Source organism: Petromyzon marinus, unplaced genomic scaffold (genome assembly GCF_048934315.1).
Source record: "Petromyzon marinus isolate PM22_M1 ecotype Great Lakes invasive population unplaced genomic scaffold, UKy_Petmar_22M1.pri1.0 PM_Scaffold_11, whole genome shotgun sequence".
NCBI classification, from domain to species: Eukaryota; Metazoa; Chordata; class Hyperoartia; order Petromyzontiformes; family Petromyzontidae; genus Petromyzon; species Petromyzon marinus.
Window position 1 is genome coordinate 2,987,317 of NW_027423069.1, and position 23,370 is coordinate 3,010,686.

The 23,370-nt window shown below is 53.1% G+C and overlaps 1 protein-coding gene across 1 annotated transcript; it reads right to left on the reverse strand.

The window, feature by feature from the left end:
- Window positions 1–389: 389 nt before the first annotated feature.
- Window positions 390–22,289, reverse strand: LOC142922582 (condensin complex subunit 1-like). The gene is made up of 6 exons (XM_076063392.1): window positions 22,157–22,289; window positions 19,192–19,367; window positions 3,518–3,593; window positions 1,894–1,952; window positions 798–823; window positions 390–395 (listed from the first exon to the last, which is right to left on the reverse strand). Exons 2-6 carry the CDS (start codon window positions 19,301–19,303, stop codon window positions 390–392), a joined length of 279 nt encoding a protein of 92 aa, XP_075919507.1. The 5' UTR covers window positions 19,304–19,367; window positions 22,157–22,289.
- Window positions 22,290–23,370: the final 1,081 nt, after the last annotated feature.

Genomic DNA, 23,370 nt, shown 5'->3' on the forward strand with positions numbered 1-23,370 from the left:
GGAGAGAGTGGGTGAGTGGGTGGGTGGGTGGGTGAGTGGGTGAGTGAGAGGGTGGGTGGGTGAGTGAGTGGGTGGGTGAGTGGGTGAGTGGGTGGGTGGGTGAGTGAGAGGGTGGGTGGGTGAGTGAGTGGGTGGGTGAGTGGGTGGGTGGGTGAGTGGGTGGGTGAGTGAGTGGGTGGGTGGGTGAGGGGGTGAGTGAGTGAGTGAGTGGGTGGGTGAGTGAGTGGGTGGGTGGGTGGGTGAGTGGGTGAGTGAGTGGGTGGGTGGGTGGGTGAGTGGGTGAGTGAGTGAGTGAGTGGGTGAGTGAGTGGGTGGGTGAGTGGGTGAATGGGTGAGTGAGTGGGTGAGTGAGTGAGTGAGTGGATGGGCGAGCTCAGAGGCGTGGACGCTCACCGCTGACGTCGGGGGAGAGGGTGAGGGGGAGAGGGGAGAGAGTGGGTGGGTGGGTGGGTGAGTGAGTGGGTGGGTGGGTGAGTGGGTGAGTGGGTGGGTGGGTGGGTGAGTGAGTGGGTGAGTGGGTGAGTGGGTGAGTGGGTGGGTGAGTGGGTGAGTGAGTGGGTGGGTGGGTGAGTGGGTGAGTGAGTGGGTGAGTGGGTGAGTGGGTGGGTGAGTGGGTGGGTGAGTGAGTGGGTGAGTGGGTGGGTGAGAGGGTGGGGTGGGTGAGTGAGTGGGTGGGTGGGTGAGTGAGTGAGTGAGAGAGTGGGTGAGTGAGTGGGTGAGTGAGTGAGTGAGTGGGTGGGTGGGTGAGTGAGAGGGTGGGTGGGTGAGTGAGTGGGTGGGTGAGTGGGTGGATGGGCGAGCTCAGAGGCGTGGACGCTCACCGCTGACGTCGGGGGAGGGTGAGGGGGAGAGAGTGAGTGAGTGAGTGAGTGGGTGAGTGGGTGGGTGAGGGGGTGGGTGAGTGAGTGGGTGAGGGGGTGAGTGAGTGGGTGAGTGGGTGGGTGAGTGAGTGGGTGAGTGAGGGGGTGAGTGAGTGAGTGAGTGAGTGGGTGGGTGAGTGAGTGGGTGAGTGAGTGAGTGGGTGAGTGAGTGAGTGAGTGGGTGAGTGGGTGGGTGAGGGGGTGGGTGAGTGAGTGGGTGAGTGGGTGGGTGAGGGGGTGAGTGAGTGGGTGAGTGGGTGAGTGAGTGGGTGGGTGGGTGAGTGGGTGAGTGTGTGAGTGAGTGGGTGAGTGAGTGAGTGAGTGGGTGAGTGGGTGGGTGAGTGACTGGATGGGTGAGTTGGTGGATGGGCGAGTGAGTGAACGGGTGAGCTAGTGAGTGAGTGAGTGAGTGGGTGGACGAGTGGATGGGTGAGTGGATGGGTAAGTGAGTGAGTGAGCTAGTGAGTGAGTGAGTGAGTGGACGAGTGGATGGGTGAGTGAGTGGGTGAGCTAGTGAGCTAGTGAGTGAGTGAGTGGACGAGTGGATGGGTGAGTGAGTGAGTGGATGGGTGAGCGAGCGGGTGAGTGAGTGGACGAGTGGATGGGTGAGTGAGTGAGTGGATGGGTGAGTGAGTGAGTGAGTGGACGAGTGGATGGGTGAGTGAGTGAGTGAGTGGATGGGTGAGCGAGCGGGTGAGTGAGTGAGTGAGTGGACGAGTGGATGGGTGAGTGAGTGGGTGAGCTAGTGAGTGAGTGAGTGGACGAGTGGATGGGTGAGTGGGTGAGCGAGTGAGTGGACGAGTGGATGGGTGAGTGAGTGGACGAGTGGATGGGTGAGTGAGTGGACGAGCGGATGGGAGAGTGAGTGGATGAGTGCATGGGTGAGTGAGCGGGTGAGCTAGTGAGTGAGTGGACGAGAGGATGGGTGAGTGAGTGGGTGAGCTAGTGAGTGAGTGAGTGGACGAGTGGATGGGTGAGTGAGTGGGTGGACGAGTGGATGGGTGAGTGAGTGGATGGGTGAGTCCGTACCCACCTCTCAGCATTGCCTCGTAATATCCCTCCTTCAAATCCTGATCCACGTTCTTGAAGTGACTTGGAACAAAAAGGTCACCCAATTAAAGTCAAGCGATTATGGGGAGCGGTGGTGCAGTGGTTAGCACACTGTGTGTGTGTGAGGAGTGGTGGTACAGTGGTTAGCACACTGTGTGTGTGTGTGGGGAGCGGTGGTGCAGTGGTTAGCACACTGTGTGTGTGTGTGGGGAGCGGTGGTGCAGTGGTTAGCGCACTGTGTGTGTGGGGGGAGCGGTGGTGCAGTGGTTAGCGCACTGTGCGTGTGTGTGGGGAGTGGTGGTGCAGCGGTTAGCGCACTGTGTGCGCGCGTGTGAGGAGCGGTGGTGCAGCGGTTAGCGCTACGCTGCACCACGAACCCGGCCACCCGGGTTCAATTCCCGTTCAAGGTCACCAACACCACCGGTGACGACTATCTGATCGGGTCCCGGGCCTCTCCCTAAGTCGACTCAGCCTCCAATGAGCACCTGGCGCGGTGTGCAGTGAACATCGCCACTGGGGAGACAAAGGCGGCCGGGCGTGGTGGTGCTGGCCACCCACCCCCTCGTGTAGCCGTTCCGGCCTTCACAGGGTGCTGCTTGCTCACAGCACTTGCCCCTACAGTCTGTTAAGGCTATACGGGGGATCTTTGTCTTATCTTTATGTGTGTGAGTGTATTTGTGTGTGTGTATGTGTGTATTTGTGTGTGTGTATGTGTGTGTATGTGTGTGTGTGTATGTGTGTATGAGTGTGTGTGTGTATGTGTGTGTATGTGTGTGTATGAGTGCTCGCTAACAGCACTTGCCCCTACAGTCTGTTAAGGCTATACGGGGGATCTTTGTCTTTTTGGAGCGGGCAGGCCTAGCGAGTGGGTGGGTGGGTGGGTAGGTGGGTGGGTAGATGGGCGAGCGAGTGTGCGTGCGTGTGCCAGACAGCCGGCCTTCACAGCCGCTACGGAAAGTTTAGTTACACAGTAGCTAGGTGGGGCATTAGCTGGTAAAGTAATAAAAATAGTTTATAGTTTAGTAGTTTAGTTTGTGATGGGCAGGCTGCTTGTGACAAAGAGACACACAGTAGCTAGGTGGGGCATTAGCTTGGTAAAGTAAAAATAGTTTATAGTTTAATAGTTTAGTTTGTGATGGTCAGGCTGCTTGTGACAAAGAGACACACAGTAGCAAGGTGGGGCATTAGCTGGGTAAAGTAATAAAAATAGTTTATAGTTTAATAGTTTAGTTTGTGATGGGCAGGCCCGCTTGTGACAAAGAGATACACAGCAGCTAGGTGGGGCATTAGCTGGTAAAGTAAAAAATATAGTTTAATAGTTTAGTTTGTGATGGGCAGGCCCGCTTGTGACTAAGAGACACACAGTAGCTGGGTAAAGTAAAAATAGTTTATAGTTTAATAGTTTAGTTTGTGATGGCCAGGCTGCTTGTGACAAAGAGATACACAGCAGCTGGTAAAGTAAAAATAGTTTATAGTTTAATAGTTTAGTTTGTGATGGGCAGGCCCGCTTGTGACAAAGAGACACACAGTAGCTAGGTGGGGCCTTAGCTGGTAAAGTAAAAATAGTTTAATAGTTGAGTAGTTTAGTTTGTGCTAGGGAGACTCACTGCAGAAAGCTGTAGACATCGTCAAAGTGGTCCAAGATGGCCAGGCCTCCAGACGACCTCAGCGTTGCCTTGAACGCTGCGGACAGAGAGAGAGAGGGGGGAGAGAGGGAGACAGGGGGAGAGTGTCACTGTGAGTGTCACTGTGTGTGTCACTGTGTGTGTGAGTGTCACTGTGTGTGTCACTGTGTGTGTCACTGTGTGTGTGAGTGTCACTGTGTGTGTCACTGTGAGTGTCACTGTGTGTGTCACTGTGTGTGTGAGTGTCACTGTGTGTGTCACTGTGTGTGTCACTGTGTCACTGTGCGTGTCACTGTGTGTGTCACTGTGTGTGTGAGTGTCACTGTGAGTGTCACTGTGTGTGTCACTGTGTGTGAGTGTCACTGTGTGTGTCACTGTGTGTGTCACTGTGTCACTGTGCGTGTCACTATGAGTGTCACTGTGCGTGTCACTGTGTCACTGTGTGTCACTGTGTGTCTGTGTGTGTCTGTGTGCGTGTGAGTGTCACTGTGTGTCACTGTGTGTCACTGTGAGTGTCACTGTGTGTCACTGTGTGTGTCACTGTGTGTCCCTGTGTCACTGTGTCACTGTGCGTGTCACTATGAGTGTCACTGTGCGTGTCACTGTGAGTGTCACTGTGTGTGTCACTGTGTGTCACTGTGTCACTGTGCGTGTCACTATGAGTGTCACTGTGCGTGTCTCTGTGAGTGTCATTGTGTGTGTCACTGTGTGTCACTGTGTCACTGTGCGTGTCACTATGAGTGTCACTGTGTGTCTGTGTGAGTGTCACTGTGTGTCACTGTGCGTGTCACTGTGTGTCACTGTGTCACTGTGTATCACTGAGTGTCACTGTGAGTGTCACTGTGCGTGTCTGTGTGAGTGTCACTGCGAGTGTCACTGTGTGTGTCACTGCGTGTCTGTGTGAATATCACTGTGTGTCTGTGTGTCACTGTGTGTCTTTGTGCCACTGCGTGCCTGTGTCACTGCGTGTCTGTGTGTCACTGCGTGTCTGTGTGTCACTGCGTGTCTGTGTGAGTGTCACTGCGTGTGTGTGTGAGTATCACTGTGTGTCTGTGTGTCACTGCGTGTCTGTGTGTGTGTGTCACTGCGTGTCTGTGTGTCACTGCGTGTCTGTGTGTCACTGCGTGTCTGTGTGAGTGTCACTGCGTGTCTGTGTGTGTGTCACTGTGTGTCTGTGTATCACTGCGTGTCTGTGTGTCACTGCGTGTCTGTGTGAGTGTCACTGTGTGTCTGTGTGAGTGTCAATGCGTGTCTGTGTCTGTGTATCACTGCGTGTCTGTGTGTCACTGCGTGTCTGTGTGAGTGTCACTGTGTCTGTGAGTGTCACTTTGTGTCTGTGTGAGTGTCACTGTGTGTGTGTGTGAGTGTCACTGTGTGTCTGTGTGTGAGTGTCACTGTGTGTGTGTGTGAGTGTCACTGTGTGTGTGTGAGTGTCACTGCGTGTCTGTGTGAGTGTCACTGTGTGTGTGAGTGTCACTGTGTGTCTGTGTGTGAGTGTCACTGTGTGTCTGTGTGAGTGTCACTGTGTGTGTGTGTGAGTGTCACTGTGTGTCTGTGTGTGAGTGTCACTGTGTGTGTGTGTGAGTGTCACTGTGTGTGTGTGTGAGTGTCACTGTGTGTGTGTGTGAGTGTCACTGTGTGTGTGAGTGTCACTGTGTGTCTGTGTGTGAGTCTCACTGTGTGTGTGAGTGTCACTGCGTGTCTGTGTGTGTGTCACTGTGTGTCTGTGTGAGTGTCACTGCGTGTGTCACTGCGTGTCTGTGTGAGTGTCACTGCGTGTCTGTGTGAGTGTCACTGTGTGTGTGAGTGTCACTGTGTGTCTGTGTGTGAGTGTCACTGTGTGTCTGTGTGAGTGTCACTGTGTGTGTGTGTGAGTGTCACTGTGTGTCTGTGTGTGAGTGTCACTGTGTGTGTGTGTGTGAGTGTCACTGTGTGTGTGTGTGTGAGTGTCACTGTGTGTGTGTGAGTGTCACTGTGTGTGTGTGTGAGTGTCACTGCGTGTCTGTGAGTGTCACTGCGTGTCTGTGTGAGTGTCACTGTGTGTCTGTGTGTGTGTCACTGTGTGTCTGTGTGAGTGTCACTGCGTGTGTCACTGCGTGTCTGTGTGAGTGTCACTGCGTGTCTGTGTGAGTGTCACTGTGTGTCTGTGTGAGTGTCACTGTGTCTGTGTGTGTGTCACTGCGTGTCTGTGTGTCTGTGTCTGTGTGTCACTGTGTGTCTGTGTGTCACTGTGTGTCACTGTGTGTCACTGCGTGTCACTGCGTGTCTGTGTGTCTGTGTCTGTGTGTCACTGTGTCACTGCGTGCGTGTGTGTCACTGCGTGTGTCACCGTGTAGGCGCTGTGCGAGCTGTCTGGGGACCACGATCTCCGCCACAGAGTACTGATCCGCTCTGTGTGAGTGTCACTGTGTGTGTGTGTCACTGTCTGTGTGTCACTGTGTGTGTGTGTCACTGCGTGTCTGTGTGTGTGTGTCACTGTGTGTGTCACTGTGTGTGAGTGTCACTGTGTGTGTGTGTGTGAGTGTCACTGTGTGTGTGAGTGTCACTGTGTGTCTGTGTGTCACTGCGTGTCTGTGTGAGTGTCACTGCGTGTCTGTGTGTGTGTCACTGTGTGTCTGTGTATCACTGCGTGTCTGTGTGTCACTGCGTGTCTGTGTGAGTGTCACTGTGTGTCTGTGTGAGTGTCAATGCGTGTCTGTGTCTGTGTATCACTGCGTGTCTGTGTGTCACTGCGTGTCTGTGTGAGTGTCACTGTGTCTGTGAGTGTCACTGTGTGTCTGTGTGAGTGTCACTGTGTGTGTGTGTGAGTGTCACTGTGTGTCTGTGTGTGAGTGTCACTGTGTGTGTGTGTGAGTGTCACTGTGTGTGTGTGAGTGTCACTGCGTGTCTGTGTGAGTGTCACTGTGTGTGTGAGTGTCACTGTGTGTCTGTGTGTGAGTGTCACTGTGTGTCTGTGTGAGTGTCACTGTGTGTGTGTGTGAGTGTCACTGTGTGTCTGTGTGTGAGTGTCACTGTGTGTGTGTGTGAGTGTCACTGTGTGTGTGTGTGTGAGTGTCACTGTGTGTGTGTGTGTGTGTCACTGCGTGTCTGTGTGTGTGTCACTGTGTGTCTGTGTGAGTGTCACTGCGTGTGTCACTGCGTGTCTGTGTGAGTGTCACTGCGTGTCTGTGTGAGTGTCACTGTGTGTGTGAGTGTCACTGTGTGTCTGTGTGTGAGTGTCACTGTGTGTCTGTGTGAGTGTCACTGTGTGTGTGTGAGTGTCACTGTGTGTCTGTGTGTGAGTGTCACTGTGTGTGTGTGTGTGAGTGTCACTGTGTGTGTGTGTGTGAGTGTCACTGTGTGTGTGTGAGTGTCACTGTGTGTGTGTGTGAGTGTCACTGCGTGTCTGTGAGTGTCACTGCGTGTCTGTGTGAGTGTCACTGTGTGTCTGTGTGTGTGTCACTGTGTGTCTGTGTGAGTGTCACTGCGTGTGTCACTGCGTGTCTGTGTGAGTGTCACTGCGTGTCTGTGTGAGTGTCACTGTGTGTCTGTGTGAGTGTCACTGTGTCTGTGTGTGTGTCACTGCGTGTCTGTGTGTCTGTGTCTGTGTGTCACTGTGTGTCTGTGTGTCACTGTGTGTCACTGTGTGTCACTGCGTGTCACTGCGTGTCTGTGTGTCTGTGTCTGTGTGTCACTGTGTCACTGCGTGCGTGTGTGTCACTGCGTGTGTCACCGTGTAGGCGCTGTGCGAGCTGTCTGGGGACCACGATCTCCGCCACAGAGTACTGATCCGCTCTGTGTGAGTGTCACTGTGTGTGTGTGTCACTGTCTGTGTGTCACTGTGTGTGTGTGTCACTGCGTGTCTGTGTGTGTGTGTCACTGTGTGTGTCACTGTGTGTGAGTGTCACTGTGTGTGTGTGTGTGAGTGTCACTGTGTGTGTGAGTGTCACTGTGTGTGAGTGTCACTGTGTGTGTGTGTGTCACTGTGTGTCTGTGTGTGTGTCACTGCGTGTGTGTGTGTCACTGCGTGTGTCACCGTGTAGGCGCTGTGCGAGCTGTCTGGGGACCACGATCTCCGCCACAGAGTACTGATCCGCTCTGTGTGAGTGTCACTGTGTGTGTGTGAGTGTCACTGTCTGTGTGTCACTGTGTGTGTGTGTCACTGCGTGTCTGTGTGTGTGTGTCACTGTGTGTGTCACTGTGTGTGAGTGTCACTGTGTGTGTGTCACTGTGTGTGTGAGAGAGTGTCACTGTGTGTGTGTGTGTCACTGTGTGTGTGTGAGTGTCACTGTGTGTGTGAGTGTCGCTGTGTGTGTGTGTGTGTCACTGTGTGTGAGTGTCACTGTGTGTGAGTGTCACTGTGTGTCTGTGTGTGAGTGTCACTGTGTGTGTGTGAGTGTCACTGTGTGTCACTGTGTGTGTGTGAGTGTCACTGTGTGTGTGTGTGTCACTGCGTGTCTGTGTGAGTGTCACTGCGTGTCTGTGTGTCACTGTGTGTGTCTGTGTGTGTGTCACCGTGCAGGCGCTGTGCGAGCTGTCTGGGGACCACGATCTCCGCCACTGAGTACTGATCCGCTCTGTGTGAGTGTCACTATGTGTGTGTGTGTGTCACTGTGTGTGTGTGTGAGTGTCACTGTGTGTGTCTGTGTGAGTGTCACTGTGTGTGTGTGTCACTGTGTGTGTGTGTGTGAGTGTCACTGTGTGTGTGTGTGAGTGTCACTGTGTGTCACTGTGTGTGTGTGAGTGTCACTGTGTGTGTGTGTCACTGCGTGTCTGTGTGTCTGTGTGTGTGTCACTGCGTGTCTGTGTGAGTGTCACTGCGTGTCTGTGTGTCACTGTGTGTCACTGTGCGTGTGTCACCGTGCAGGCGCTGTGCGAGCTGTCTGGGGACCACGATCTCCGCCACAGAGTACTGATCCGCTCTGTGTGAGTGTCACTGTGTGTGTGTGTGAGTGTCACTGCGTGTGTGTGTGTGTGTCACTGCGTGTCTGTGTGAGTGTCACTGCGTGTGTCACTGCGTGTCTGTGTGTGTCTGTGTGTCACTGTGTGTCACTGTGTGTCACTGCGTGTCACTGCGTGTCTGTGTGTCTGTGTGTCTGTGTCTGTGTGTCACTGTGTCACTGCGTGTCTGTGTGTGTGTCACTGCGTGTCTGTGTGAGTGTCACTGCGTGTCTGTGTGTGTGTCACTGTGTGCCTGTGTGTGTGTCACTGCGTGTCTGTGTGTCTGTGTCTGTGTGTCACTGTGTGTCTGTGTGTCACTGTGTGTCACTGTGTGTCACTGTGTGTCTGTGTGTATCCTGTGTGTCACTGCGTGTGTCACCGTGCAGGCGCTGTGCGAGCTGTCTGGGGACCACGATCTCCGCCACAGAGTACTGATCCGCTCTGTGTGAGTGTCACTGTGTGTGTGTGAGTGTCACTGTGTGTGTGTGTGTGTGAGTGTCAGTGTCACTGTGTGTGTGTGAGTGTCACTGTGTGTGTGTGTGAGTGTCACTGTGTGTGTGTGAGTGTCACTGTGTGTGTGTGTGAGTGTCACTGTGTGTGTGTGTGAGTGTCACTGTGTGTGTGTGAGTGTCACTGTGTGTGAGTGTCACTGTATGTGTGTGAGTGTCACTGTGTGTCACTGTGTGTGTGTGAGTGTCACTGTGTGTGTGTGTGTCACTGCGTGTCTCTGTGTCTGTGTGTGTGTCACTGCGTGTGTGTGTGTCACTGTGTGTCACCGTGCAGGCGCTGTGCGAGCTGTCTGGGGACCACGATCTCCGCCACAGAGTACTGATCCGCTCTGTGTGAGTGTCACTGTGTGTCTGTGTGAGTGTCACTGTCTGTGTCACTGCGTGTCTGTGTGTCTGTGTGTGTGTCACTGCGTGTGTGTGTGTCACTGTGTGTCACCGTGTAGGCGCTGTGCGAGCTGTCTGGGGACCACGATCTCCGCCACAGATTACTGATCCGCTCTGTGTGAGTGTCACTGTGTGTGTGTGTGAGTGTCACTGTGTGTCCCTGTGTCACTGTGTCACTGTGCGTGTCACTATGAGTGTCACTGTGCGTGTCACTGTGAGTGTCACTGTGTGTGTCACTGTGTGTCACTGTGTCACTGTGCGTGTCACTATGAGTGTCACTGTGCGTGTCACTGTGAGTGTCACTGTGTGTGTCACTGTGTGTCACTGTGTCACTGTGCGTGTCACTATGAGTGTCACTGTGTGTCTGTGTGAGTGTCACTGTGTGTCACTGTGCGTGTCACTGTGTGTCACTGTGTCACTGTGTATCACTGAGTGTCACTGTGAGTGTCACTGTGCATGTCTGTGTGAGTGTCACTGCGAGTGTCACTGTGTGTGTCACTGCGTGTCTGTGTGAATATCACTGTGTGTCTGTGTGTCACTGTGTGTCTTTGTGCCACTGCGTGCCTGTGTCACTGCGTGTCTGTGTGTCACTGCGTGTCTGTGTGTCACTGCGTGTCTGTGTGAGTGTCACTGCGTGTGTGTGTGAGTATCACTGTGTGTCTGTGTGTCACTGCGTGTCTGTGTGTGTGTCACTGCGTGTCTGTGTGTCACTGCGTGTCTGTGTGTCACTGCGTGTCTGTGTGAGTGTCACTGTGTGTGTGAGTGTCACTGTGTGTCTGTGTGTGAGTGTCACTGTGTGTCTGTGTGAGAGTCACTGTGTGTGTGTGTGAGTGTCACTGTGTGTCTGTGTGTGAGTGTCACTGTGTGTGTGTGTGTGAGTGTCACTGTGTGTGTGTGTGTGTGAGTGTCACTGTGTGTGTGTGTGAGTGTCACTGCGTGTCTGTGAGTGTCACTGCGTGTCTGTGTGAATGTCACTGTGTGTCTGTGTGTGTGTCACTGTGTGTCTGTGTGAGTGTCACTGCGTGTGTCACTGCGTGTCTGTGTGAGTGTCACTGCGTGTCTGTGTGAGTGTCACTGTGTGTCTGTGTGAGTGTCACTGTGTCTGTGTGTGTGTCACTGCGTGTCTGTGTGTCTGTGTCTGTGTGTCACTGTGTGTCTGTGTGTGTCTGTGTGTCACTGTGTGTCACTGCGTGTCACTGCGTGTCACTGCGTGTCTGTGTGTCTGTGTCTGTGTGTCACTGTGTCACTGCGTGCGTGTGTGTCACTGCGTGTGTCACCGTGTAGGCGCTGTGCGAGCTGTCTGGGGACCACGATCTCCGCCACAGAGTACTGATCCGCTCTGTGTGAGTGTCACTGTGTGTGTGTGTCACTGTCTGTGTGTCACTGTGTGTGTGTGTCACTGCGTGTCTGTGTGTCTGTGTGTGTGTGTCACTGTGTGTGTCACTGTGTGTGAGTGTCACTGTGTGTGTGTGTGTGAGTGTCACTGTGTGTGTGAGTGTCACTGTGTGTGAGTGTCACTGTGTGTGTGTGTGTCACTGTGTGTGTGTGAGAGTGTCACTGTGTGTGTGTGTGTGTCACTGTGTGTGTGTGTGAGTGTCACTGTGTGTGTGAGTGTCGCTGTGTGTGTGTGTGTGTCACTGTGTGTGAGTGTCACTGTGTGTGAGTGTCACTGTGTGTCTGTGTGTGAGTGTCACTGTGTGTGTGTGTGTGAGTGTCACTGTGTGTCACTGTGTGTGTGTGAGTGTCACTGTGTGTGTGTGTGTCACTGCGTGTCTGTGTGAGTGTCACTGCGTGTCTGTGTGTCACTGTGTGTGTCTGTGTGTGTGTCACCGTGCAGGCGCTGTGCGAGCTGTCTGGGGACCACGATCTCCGCCACTGAGTACTGATCCGCTCTGTGTGAGTGTCACTATGTGTGTGTGTGTGTCACTGTGTGTGTGTGAGTGTCACTGTGTGTGTCTGTGTGAGTGTCACTGTGTGTGTGTCACTGTGTGTGTGTGTGTGAGTGTCACTGTGTGTGTGTGAGTGTCACTGTGTGTCACTGTGTGTGTGTGAGTGTCACTGTGTGTGTGTGTGTCACTGCGTGTCTGTGTGTCTGTGTGTGTGTCACTGCGTGTCTGTGTGAGTGTCACTGCGTGTCTGTGTGTCACTGTGTGTCACTGTGCGTGTGTCACCGTGCAGGCGCTGTGCGAGCTGTCTGGGGACCACGATCTCCGCCACAGAGTACTGATCCGCTCTGTGTGAGTGTCACTGTGTGTGTGTGTGAGTGTCACTGCGTGTGTGTGTGTGTGTCACTGCGTGTCTGTGTGAGTGTCACTGCGTGTGTCACTGCGTGTCTGTGTGAGTGTCACTGCGTGTCTGTGTGAGTGTCACTGCGTGTCTGTGTGTCTGTGTCTGTGTGTCACTGTGTGTCTGTGTGTGTCTGTGTGTCACTGTGTGTCACTGCGTGTCACTGCGTGTCTGTGTGTCTGTGTGTCTGTGTCTGTGTGTCACTGCGTGTCTGTGTGTGTGTCACTGCGTGTCTGTGTGAGTGTCACTGCGTGTCTGTGTGTGTGTCACTGCGTGCCTGTGTGTGTGTCACTGCGTGTCTGTGTCTGTGTGTCACTGTGTGTCTGTGTGTCACTGTGTGTCACTGTGTGTCACTGTGTGTCTGTGTGTCACTGTGTGTCACTGTGTGTCTGTGTGTATCCTGTGTGTCACTGCGTGTGTCACCGTGCAGGCGCTGTGCGAGCTGTCTGGGGACCACGATCTCCGCCACAGAGTACTGATCCGCTCTGTGTGAGTGTCACTGTCTGTGTGTGTGTGTCACTGTGTGTGTGTGTGAGTGTCACTGTGTGTGTGTGTGAGTGTCACTGTGTGTCACTGTGTGTGTGTGAGTGTCACTGTGTGTGTGTGTGTCACTGTGTGTCTGTGTGTGAGTGTCACTGTGTGTGTCACTGTGTGTGTGTGTTACTGTGTGTGTGAGTGAGTGTCACTGTGTGTGTGTGTGTGTCACTGTGTGTGAGTGTCACTGTGTGTGTGTCACTGTGTGTGTGTGCGTGAGTGTCACTGTGTGTGTGAGTGTCACTGTGTGTGTGTGTGTGAGTGTCACTGTGTGTGTGTGTGAGTGTCACTGTGTGTCACTGTGTGTGTGTGTGTGAGTGTCACTGTGTGTGTGTGTGTCACTGCGTGTCTGTGTGTCTGTGTGTGTGTCACTGCGTGTCTGTGTGTCACTGTGTGTCACCGTGCAGGCGCTGTGCGAGCTGTCTGGGGACCACGATCTCCGCCACAGAGTACTGATCCGCTCTGTGTGAGTGTCACTGTGTGTGTGTGAGTGTCACTGTGTGTGTGTGTGAGTGTCAGTGTCACTGTGTGTGTGTGAGTGTCACTGTGTGTGTGTGTGAGTGTCACTGTGTGTGTGTGAGTGTCACTGTGTGTGTGTGAGTGTCACTGTGTGTGTGTGTGAGTGTCACTGTGTGTGTGTGAGTGTCACTGTGTGTGTGTGAGTGTCACTGTGTGTGTGTGAGTGTCACTGTGTGTCACTGTGTGTGTGTGAGTGTCACTGTGTGTGTGTCACTGCGTGTCTGTGTGTCTGTGTGTGTGTCACTGCGTGTGTGTGTGTCACTGTGTGTCACCGTGCAGGCGCTGTGCGAGCTGTCTGGGGACCACGATCTCCGCCACAGAGTACTGATCCGCTCTGTGTGAGTGTCACTGTGTGTCTGTGTGAGTGTCACTGTCTGTGTCACTGCGTGTCTGTGTGTCTGTGTGTGTGTCACTGCGTGTGTGTGTGTCACTGTGTGTCACCGTGTAGGCGCTGTGCGAGCTGTCTGGGGACCACGATCTCCGCCACAGAGTACTGATCCGCTCTGTGTGAGTGTCACTGTGTGTGTGTGTGTCACTGTGTGTGTGTGTGTGAGTGTCACTGTGTGTGTGTGTGTGAGTGTCTGTGTGTGTGTCACTGCGTGTCTGTGTGTCTGTGTCTGTGTGTCACTGTGTGTCTGTGTGTGAGTGTCACTGTGTGTGAGTGTCACTGTGTGTGTGAGTGTCACTGTGTGTGTGTGTGAGTGTCACTGTGTGTGTGAGTGTCACTGTGTGTGTGAGTGTGTGTCACTGTGTGTGTGAGTGTCACTGTGTGTCTGTGTGTGAGTGTCACTGTGTGTGTGTGTGTGTGAGTGTCACTGTGTGTGTGTGTGTCACTGCGTGTGTGTGTGTCACTGCGTGTGTGTGTCACTGTGTGTGTCACCGTGCAGGCGCTGTGCGAGCTGTCTGGGGACCACGATCTCCGCCACAGAGTACTGATCCGCTCTGTGTGAGTGTCACTGTGTGTGTGAGTGTCACTGTGTGTGTCACTGTGTGTGAGTGTCACTGTGTGTGTGTGTCACTGTGTGTGAGTGTCACTGTGTGTGTGTGTGAGTGTCACTGTGTGTGTGAGTGTCACTGTGTGTGAGTGTCACTGTGTGTGTGTGTCACTGTGTGTGTGTGAGAGTGTCACTGTGTGTGTGTGTGTTACTGTGTGTGTGTGTGAGTGTCACTGTGTGTGTGTGTGTCACTGTGTGTGTGAGTGTCTGTGTGTGTGTCACTGCGTGTCTGTGTCTGTGTGTCACCGTGTGTCACTGTGTGTCACTGTGTGTCACCGTGCAGGCGCTGTGCGAGCTGTCTGGGGACCACGATCTCCGCTACAGAGTACTGATCCGCTCTGTGTGAGTGTCACTGTGTGTGTGAGTGTCACTGTGTGTGTGTGAGTGTCAGTGTCACTGTGTGTGTGTGAGTGTCACTGTGTGTGTGTGTGAGTGTCACTGTGTGTGTGTGTGAGTGTCACTGTGTGTGTGTGTGAGTGTCACTGTGTGTGTGTGTGAGTGTCACTGTGTGTGTGTGTGTCACTGTGTGTGTGTGTGTGAGTGTCACTGTGTGTGTGTGTGTGAGTGTCACTGTGTGTCACTGTGTGTGTGTGAGTGTCACTGTGTGTGTGTGTGTCACTGCGTGTCTGTGTGTCTGTGTGTGTGTCACTGCGTGTGTGTGTGTCTGTGTGTCACTGCGTGTCTGTGTGTCACTGTGTGTCACTGTGTGTCACCGTGTAGGCGCTGTGCGAGCTGTCTGGGGACCACGATCTCCGCCACAGAGTACTGATCCGCTCTGTGTGAGTGTCACTGTGTGTGTGTGTGAGTGTCACTGTGTGTGTGTGTGTGAGTGTCAGTGTCACTGTGTGTGTGTGAGTGTCACTGTGTGTGTGTGTGTGACACTGTGTGTGTGTGTGAGTGTCACTGTGTGTGTGTGTGAGTGTCACTGTGTGTGTGTGTGAGTGTCACTGTGTGTGTGTGAGTGTCACTGTGTGTGTGTGTGTGAGTGTCACTGTGTGTGTGTGTGTGAGTGTCACTGTGTGTCACTGTGTGTGTGTGAGTGTCACTGTGTGTGTGTCACTGCGTGTCTGTGTTACTGTGTGTCACCGTGTGTCACTGTGTGTCACTGTGTGTCACCGTGCAGGCGCTGTGCGAGCTGTCTGGGGACCACGATCTCCGCCACAGAGTACTGATCCGCTCTGTGTGAGTGTCACTGTGTGTCTGTGTGAGTGTCACTGTGTGTGTGTGTCACTGTGTGTGTGTGTGAGTGTCACTGTGTGTCACTGTGTGTGTCTGTGTGAGTGTCACTGTCTGTGTCACTGCGTGTCTGTGTGTCTGTGTGTGTGTCACTGCGTGTGTGTGTGTCACTGCGTGTGTCACCGTGTAGGCGCTGTGCGAGCTGTCTGGGGACCACGATCTCCGCCACAGAGTACTGATCCGCTCTGTGTGAGTGTCACTGTGTGTCTGTGTGTGTGTCACCGTGTAGGCGCTGTGCGAGCTGTCTGGGGACCACGATCTCCGCCACAGAGTACTGATCCGCTCTGTGTGAGTGTCACTGTGTGTCTGTGTGTGTGTCACCGTGTAGGCGCTGTGCGAGCTGTCTGGGGACCACGATCTCCGCCACAGAGTACTGATCCGCTCTGTGTGAGTGTCACTGTGTGTCTGTGTGTGTGTGTGTCACTGTGTGTGTGTGTCACTGCGTGTGTCACTGTGTGTGTGAGTGTCACTGTGTGTGTGTGTGTCACTGTGTGTCTGTGTGTGAGTGTCACTGTGTGTGTGAGTGTCACTGTGCGTGTGTCACCGTGTAGGTGCTGTGCGAGCTGTCTGGGGACCACGATCTCCGCCACAGAGTACTGATCCGCTCTGTGTGAGTGTCACTGTGTGTCTGTGTGTGTGTGTGTCACTGTGTGTGTGTGTCACTGCGTGTGTCACTGTGTGTGTGAGTGTCACTGTGTGTGTGTGTGTCACTGTGTGTCTGTGTGTGAGTGTCACTGTGTGTGTGAGTGTCACTGTGCGTGTGTCACCGTGTAGGCGCTGTGCGAGCTGTCTGGGGACCACGATCTCCGCCACAGAGTACTGATCCGCTCTGTGTGAGTGTCACTGTGTGTCTGTGTGTGTGTCACCGTGCAGGCGCTGTGCGAGCTGTCTGGGGACCACGATCTCCGCCACAGAGTACTGATCCGCTCTGTGTGAGTGTCACTGTGTGTGTGTGAGTGTCACTGTGTGTGTGTGTGTCACTGTGTGTATGAGTGTCACTGTGTGTGTGAGTGTCTGTGTGTGTGTCACTGCGTGTCGGTGTGTCTGTGTCTGTGTGTCACCGTGTGTCACTGTGTGTGTGAGTGTCACCGTGTAGGCGCTGTGCGAGCTGTCTGGGGACCACGATCTCCGCCACGGAGTACTGATCCGCTCTGTGTGAGTGTCACTGTGTGTGTGTGTCACTGTGTGTCTGTGTGTGAGTGTCACTGTGTGTGTGTGTCACTGTGTGTGTCACTGTGTGTGTGTCACTGTGTGTGTCACCGTGTAGGCGCTGTGCGAGCTGTCTGGGGACCACGATCTCCGCCACGGAGTACTGATCCGCTCTGTGTGAGTGTCACTGTGTGTGTGTGTCACTGTGTGTGTGAGTGTCACTGTGTGTGAGTGTCACTGTGTGTCTGTGTGTGTGTGTCACTGTGTGTGTGTGTCACTGCGTGTGTCACTGTGTGTGTGAGTGTCACTGTGTGTGTGTGTGTCACTGTGTGTCTGTGTGTGAGTGTCACTGTGTGTGTGAGTGTCACTGTGCGTGTATCACCGTGCAGGCGCTGTGCGAGCTGTCTGGGGACCACGATCTCCGCCACAGAGTACTGATCCGCTCTGTGTGAGTGTCACTGTGTGTGTGTGAGTGTCACTGTGTGTGTGTGTGTGAGTGTCACTGTGTGTATGAGTGTCAATGTGTGTGTGAGTGTCTGTGTGTGTGTCACTGCGTGTCTGTGTGTCTGTGTCTGTGTGTCACCGTGTGTCACTGTGTGTCACTGTGTGTCACCGTGTAGGCGCTGTGCGAGCTGTCTGGGGACCACGATCTCCGCCACAGAGTACTGATCCGCTCTGTGTGAGTGTCACTGTGTGTGTGTGAGTGTCACTGTGTGTGTGTGTGTGAGTGTCACTGTGTGTATGAGTGTCACTGTGTGTGTGAGTGTCTGTGTGTGTGTCACTGCGTGTCTGTGTGTCTGTGTCTGTGTGTCTGTGTGTCACCGTGTGTCACTGTGTGTGTGTCACCGTGTAGGCGCTGTGCGAGCTGTCTGGGGACCACGATCTCCGCCACGGAGTACTGATCCGCTCTGTGTGAGTGTCACTGTGTGTGTGTGTCACTGTGTGTGTGAGTGTCACTGTGTTTGAGTGTCACTGTGTGTCTGTGTGTGTGTGTCACTGTGTGTGTGTGTCACTGCGTGTGTCACTGTGTGTGTGAGTGTCACTGTGTGTGTGTGTGTCACTGTGTGTCTGTGTGTGAGTGTCACTGTGTGTGTGAGTGTCACTGTGCGTGTGTCACCGTGCAGGCGCTGTGCGAGCTGTCTGGGGACCACGATCTCCGCCACAGAGTACTGATCCGCTCTGTGTGAGTGTCACTGTGTGTGTGTGAGTGTCACTGTGTGTGTGTGTGTGAGTGTCACTGTGTGTATGAGTGTCACTGTGTGTGTGAGTGTCTGTGTGTGTGTCACTGCGTGTCTGTGTGTCTGTGTCTGTGTGTCTGTGTGTCACCGTGTGTCACTGTGTGTGTGTCACCGTGTAGGCGCTGTGCGAGCTGTCTGGGGACCACGATCTCCGCCACGGAGTACTGATCCGCTCTGTGTGAGTGTCACTGTGTGTGTGTGTCACTGTGTGTGTGAGTGTCACTGTGTGTGAGTGTCACTGTGTGTCTGTGTGTGTGTGTGTCACTGTGTGTGTGTGTCACTGCGTGTGTCACTGTGTGTGTGAGTGTCACTGTGTGTGTGTGTGAGTGTCACTGTGTGTCTGTGTGTGAGTGTCACTGTGTGTGTGAGTGTCACTGTGCGTGTGTCACCGTGCAGGCGCTATGCGAGCTGTCTGGGGACCACGATCTCCGCCACAGAGTACTGATCCGCTCTGTGTGAGTGTCACTGTGTGTGTGAGTGTCTGTGTGTGTGTCACTGTGTGTGAGTGTCACTGCGTGTGTGTGTGACTGTGTGTGTGTCACCGTGCAGGCGCTGTGCGAGCTGTCTGGGGACCACGATCTCCGCCACGGAGTACTGATCCGCTCTGTGTGAGTGTCACTGTGTGTGTGTGTCACTGTGTGTGTGAGTGTCACTGTGTGTGAGTGTCACTGTGTGTCTGTGTGTGTGTGTGTCACTGTGTGTGTGTGTCACTGCGTGTGTCACTGTGTGTGTGAGTGTCACTGTGTGTGTGTGTGTCACTGTGTGTCTGTGTGTGAGTGTCACTGTGTGTGTGAGTGTCACTGTGCGTGTGTCACCGTGCAGGCGCTGTGCGAGCTGTCTGGGGACCACGATCTCCGCCACAGAGTACTGATCCGCTCTGTGTGAGTGTCACTGTGTGTGTGTGTCACTGTCTGTGTGTCACTGTGTGTGTGTGTCACTGCGTGTCTGTGTGTGTGTGTCACTGTGTGTGTCACTGTGTGTGAGTGTCACTGTGTGTGTGTGTGTGAGTGTCACTGTGTGTGTGAGTGTCACTGTGTGTGAGTGTCACTGTGTGTGTGTGTGTCACTGTGTGTCTGTGTGTGTGTCACTGCGTGTGTGTGTGTCACTGCGTGTGTCACCGTGTAGGCGCTGTGCGAGCTGTCTGGGGACCACGATCTCCGCCACAGAGTACTGATCCGCTCTGTGTGAGTATCACTGTGTGTGTGTGAGTGTCACTGTGTGTGTGTGTGTGTCACTGCGTGTGTGAGTGTCACTGTGTGTGTGTCACCGTGTAGGCGCTGTGCGAGCTGTCTGCGGACCACGATCTCCGCCACAGAGTACTGATCCGCTCTGTGTGAGTGTCACTGTGTGTCTGTGTGAGTGTCACTGTGTGTGTGTGTCACTGTGTGTGTGTGTGTGAGTGTCACTGTGTGTCACTGTGTGTGTCTGTGTGTGTGTCACTGTGTGTGTGTCACTGCGTGTCTGTGTGTCTGTGTCTGTGTGTCACCGTGTGTCACTGTGTGTGTGTGTGTCACCGTGTAGGCGCTGTGCGAGCTGTCTGGGGACCACGATCTCCGCCACAGAGTACTGATCCGCTCTGTGTGAGTGTCACTGTGTGTGTGAGTGTCACTGTGTGTGTGTGAGTGTCACTGTGTGTGTGTGTGAGTGTCACTGTGTGTGTGTGTGTGAGTGTCACTGCGTGTCTGTGTGTCACTGTGTGTGTCTGTGTGTGTGTCACTGTGTGTCACTGTGTGTGTCACCGTGTAGGCGCTGTGCGAGCTGTCTGGGGACCACGATCTCCGCCACAGAGTACTGATCCGCTCTGTGTGAGTGTCACTGTGTGTCTGTGTGTGTGTCTGTGCGTGTGTCTGTGTGTCACTGTGTGTCACTGTGTGTGTGTGTGTCACCGTGTAGGCGCTGTGCGAGCTGTCTGGGGACCACGATCTCCGCCACAGAGTACTGATCCGCTCCACGGCTGCTCCTCAACTCCGCGAGCGCCAGCGGAGCGACGAAATCCATCTCCCGGCTGTACGTCCACCGTGGGACCGAGGCGACAGTCCCCTCCCGCGTAGCCCACGCAGAGCTGTGGGGGGTGGGGAGAGAGCGGCAAGCGGTGTTCAGCGGTGCCTAGGGAGGCCGGCAAACACTCACTCACTCATCCACTCACTCACTCACTCATCCCCTCACTCACTCATTCATATACTCACTCACTCACTCATCTACTCACTCATCCACTCACTCACTCATTCATCTACTCACTCACTTATTCGTCTACTCACTCACTCACTCAACTACTCACTTACTCATCTACTCACTCACTCATCTAATCACTCACTCATCTAATCACTCACTCACTCATTCATCTACTCACTCACTCATCTACTCACTCACTCATCTACTTACTCACTCACTCAACTACTCACTCACTCATCTACTCACTCACTCACTCATCTACTCACTCACTCACTCAACTACTCACTCACTCATCCACTCACTCACTCATTCATATACTCACTCACTCATCTAATCACTCACTCAACTACTCACTCACTCACTCATCTAATCACTCACTCATTCATATACTCACTCACTCACTCATATACTCACTCATATACTCACTCACTCACTCATCTACTCACTCACTCATTCATATACTCACTCACTCATCTACTCACTCACTCAACTACTCACTCACACATTCATCTACTCACTCATCTACTCACTCACTCATCTACTCACTCACTCACTCAACTACTCACTCATCTACCCACTCACTCACTCATCTACTCACTCACTCACCTACTCACTCACTCATCTACTCACTCAACTACTCACTCACTCACTCAACTACTCACTCACTCACCCATCCACCCATTTATCCAGCAACACATACATCCACTCACTCACCTATCCACCCACTCACTCACCCATTCACCCATCCACTCACTCACCCATAAACTCATGAATCCACCCACTCACTCGCCCATCCACTCACTCACCCATCCACCCACTCACTGACCCATCCACCACCCACTCACTGACCCATCCACTACCCACTCACCCATCCACCCACTCAATAACCAATCCACCCAACTACCCACTCACTCATCCACTCTACCCACCCACTCACCCATCCACTCACCTTTCCACCCACTCACTGACCCATCCACCCACTCACTCACCCACCCACTCGTCCACTCACTCACCCGTTTATCCACCTACTCACCCATCCACCCTACCCACCCACTCACCCATCCACTCATCTACCCACTCGCTTGCCCATTCACACACACAGTCCGCTAACCACTGCACCACCGCTCCCCACACAGTGCGCTAACCACTGCACCACCGCTCCCCACACTCACACAGTGCGCTAACCACTGCAACACCGCTCCCCACACTCACACAGTGCGCTAACCACTGCACCACCGCTCCCCACACTCACACACAGCGCGCTAACCACTGCACCACCGCTCCCCCCACACACAGTGCGCTAACCACTGCACCACCGCTCCCCCACACACACAGTGCGCTAACCACTGCACAACCGCTCCCCACACACACAGTGCGCTAACCACTGCACCACCGCTCCCCACACTCACACACAGTGCGCTAACCACTGCACCACCGCTCCACACACACACACAGTGCGCTAACCACTGCACCACCGCTCCCCACTGACACACACAGTGCGCTAACCACTGCACCACCGCTCCCCCCCACACACAGTGCGCTAACCACTGCACCATCGCTCCCCACACACACAGTGCGCTAACCACTGCACCACCGCTCCCCACACTCACACAGTGCGCTAACCACTGCACCACCGCTCCCCACACACACAGTGCGCTAACCACTGCACCACCGCTCCCCACACTCACACAGTGCGCTAACCACTGCACCACCGCTCCCCACACACACACAGTGCGCTAACCACTGCACCACCGCTCCCCACACTCACACAGTGCGCTAACCACTGCACCACCGCTCCCCCCCACACACAGTGCGCTAACCACTGCACCACCGCTCCCCACACACACACAGTGCGCTAACCACTGCACCACCGCACCCCACTCACACAGTGCGCTAACCACTGCACCACCGCTCCCCACACACACACACAGTGCGCTAACCACTGCACCACCGCTCCCCACACACACACAGTGCGCTAACCACTGCACCACCGCTCCCCACACTCACACAGTGCGCTAACCACTGCAACACCGCTCCCCACTCACACAGTGCGCTAACCACTGCACCACCGCTCCCCACACACACACACAGTGTGCTAACCACTGCACCACCGCTCCCCACACACTCACACACAGTGCGCTAACCACTGCACCACCGCTCCCCACACTCACACACAGTGCGCTAACCACTGCACCACCGCTCCCCACTGACACACACAGTGCGCTAACCACTGCACCACCGCTCCCCACACACACACACAGTGCGCTAACCACTGCACCACCGCTCCCCCACAGCCATGTAAAACTCCCATTGACCGGTGAGGTGAAGTATGGTCAAACGCCACCAGTGGATGAATTAACAGACAGTACAACAACACATACATCGAGTATCCACACAAAGTAGCGTACATTTAAATCACAGTTCACTCGCTTCGTGGTTAAGATTTTTGTTTTACTTAAACCGCATTTATAAAAAATATATATATAAAAGTCCAGTTCGTTATTGTTAAGGCCTCCGATGCGAACGCAGCAGGTTAAACGAGTGACCGAGTTTTTAAAAAAAGGAGAAAACGTTCTCCGTGATGTTAAACGGAATCTTTACTAACGATTAAAATAAAATATTTAGTAAATTAAAAGAAACAAAGAAAAAACCGCGGCCGTTAAAAAAAACATTTTTTACCTCAGGCACGGCGAGGAAGGGATAAAAGGCGGGAAAGTTGAAAGTCCCTGGGGCCAATGAGCGCGCAGCTTTGGAGAACCGACGCCGCCGATGTAACGCTCCCTCCGATTGGCTAAAAAATTTCTAAATAATTAACGATCGTTGATGACGTCATGTTGGCGCCAGTTTTCTGAATGGCTGTGCTGCTGCACTCGCCCCGCCCCCAATAAACCCCAGCGCCCCGACCTCACTTGACAAATAAACATAATTTATGAAATAAATTATGTTAATCGCGGCAGAGAGGCTCTGTGATTGGCCGAGGTGTGTCGCTATTAACATAATTTTATTACGCACATATTATGTTAATGTTGAAAAGCCTTTTATTTAATTGGCCGTTTACCTCATGAATATTAATTAGCTTCCGGACATTTCAAACTCACTGGCTGTGGTGGTTTTTGTTAATATATTAACAAATCATGAATAAATTTTGATTTAAAGCTTTCGTGACTGCAGTAATTCATATTCTTAGTTTTTTCGGTAAAGTCACGTTGAAGAGAAACAACAAAAAAACTAAGAATATAAATCATGAATAATTAATTGAATTAGTTTGATCACAGCCTTTAATCAACCGCAAGGTGAGAACCCTTTCCCATTGAGATTCATCCTTTAATCAACCCAAGACCACACCATTGAGATTCACTCTGAGAGTGGTATCCTTTATTAAACCAAAGACCACAACATTGAGATTCATCCTTTAATCAATCCAAGACCACACCATTGAGATTCACTCTGTTGAGAGAGGCATCCTTTAATCAACCCAAGACCACAACATTGAGATTCACTCTGTTGAGAGTGCCATCCTTTAATCAACCAAATACCACACCATTGAGATTCACTCTGTTGAGAGGCATCCTTTATTAAACCCAAGACCACACCATTGAGATTCACTCTGTTGAGAGTGGCATCCTTTATTAAACCAAAGACCACAACATTGAGATTCATCCTTTAATCAACCCAAGACCACACCATTGAGATTCACTCTGTTGAGAGATGCATCCTTTATTAAACCCTAGACCACACCATTGAGATTCACTCTGTTGAGAGGTGCATCCTTTATTAAACCAAAGACCACACCATTGAGATTCACTCTGTTGAGAGAGGCATCCTTTAATCAACCCAAGACCACACCATTGAGATTCACTCTGTTGAGGCATCCTTTATTAAACCCAAGACCA

Coding starts and splice junctions, on each gene's coding strand:
- LOC142922582 (XM_076063392.1), bottom strand. CDS start 19,303: ATGGATTTCGTCGCTCCGCTGGCGCTCGCGGAGTTGAGGAGCAGCCGT. Junction 3,594..19,191: donor GCTCGCACAGCGCCTACACG/GTGACACACACA, acceptor CTCTGTCCGCAG/CGTTCAAGGCAACGCTGAGG. Junction 824..1,893: donor TTACGAGGCAATGCTGAGAG/GTGGGTACGGAC, acceptor CCCCGACGTCAG/CGGTGAGCGTCCACGCCTCT.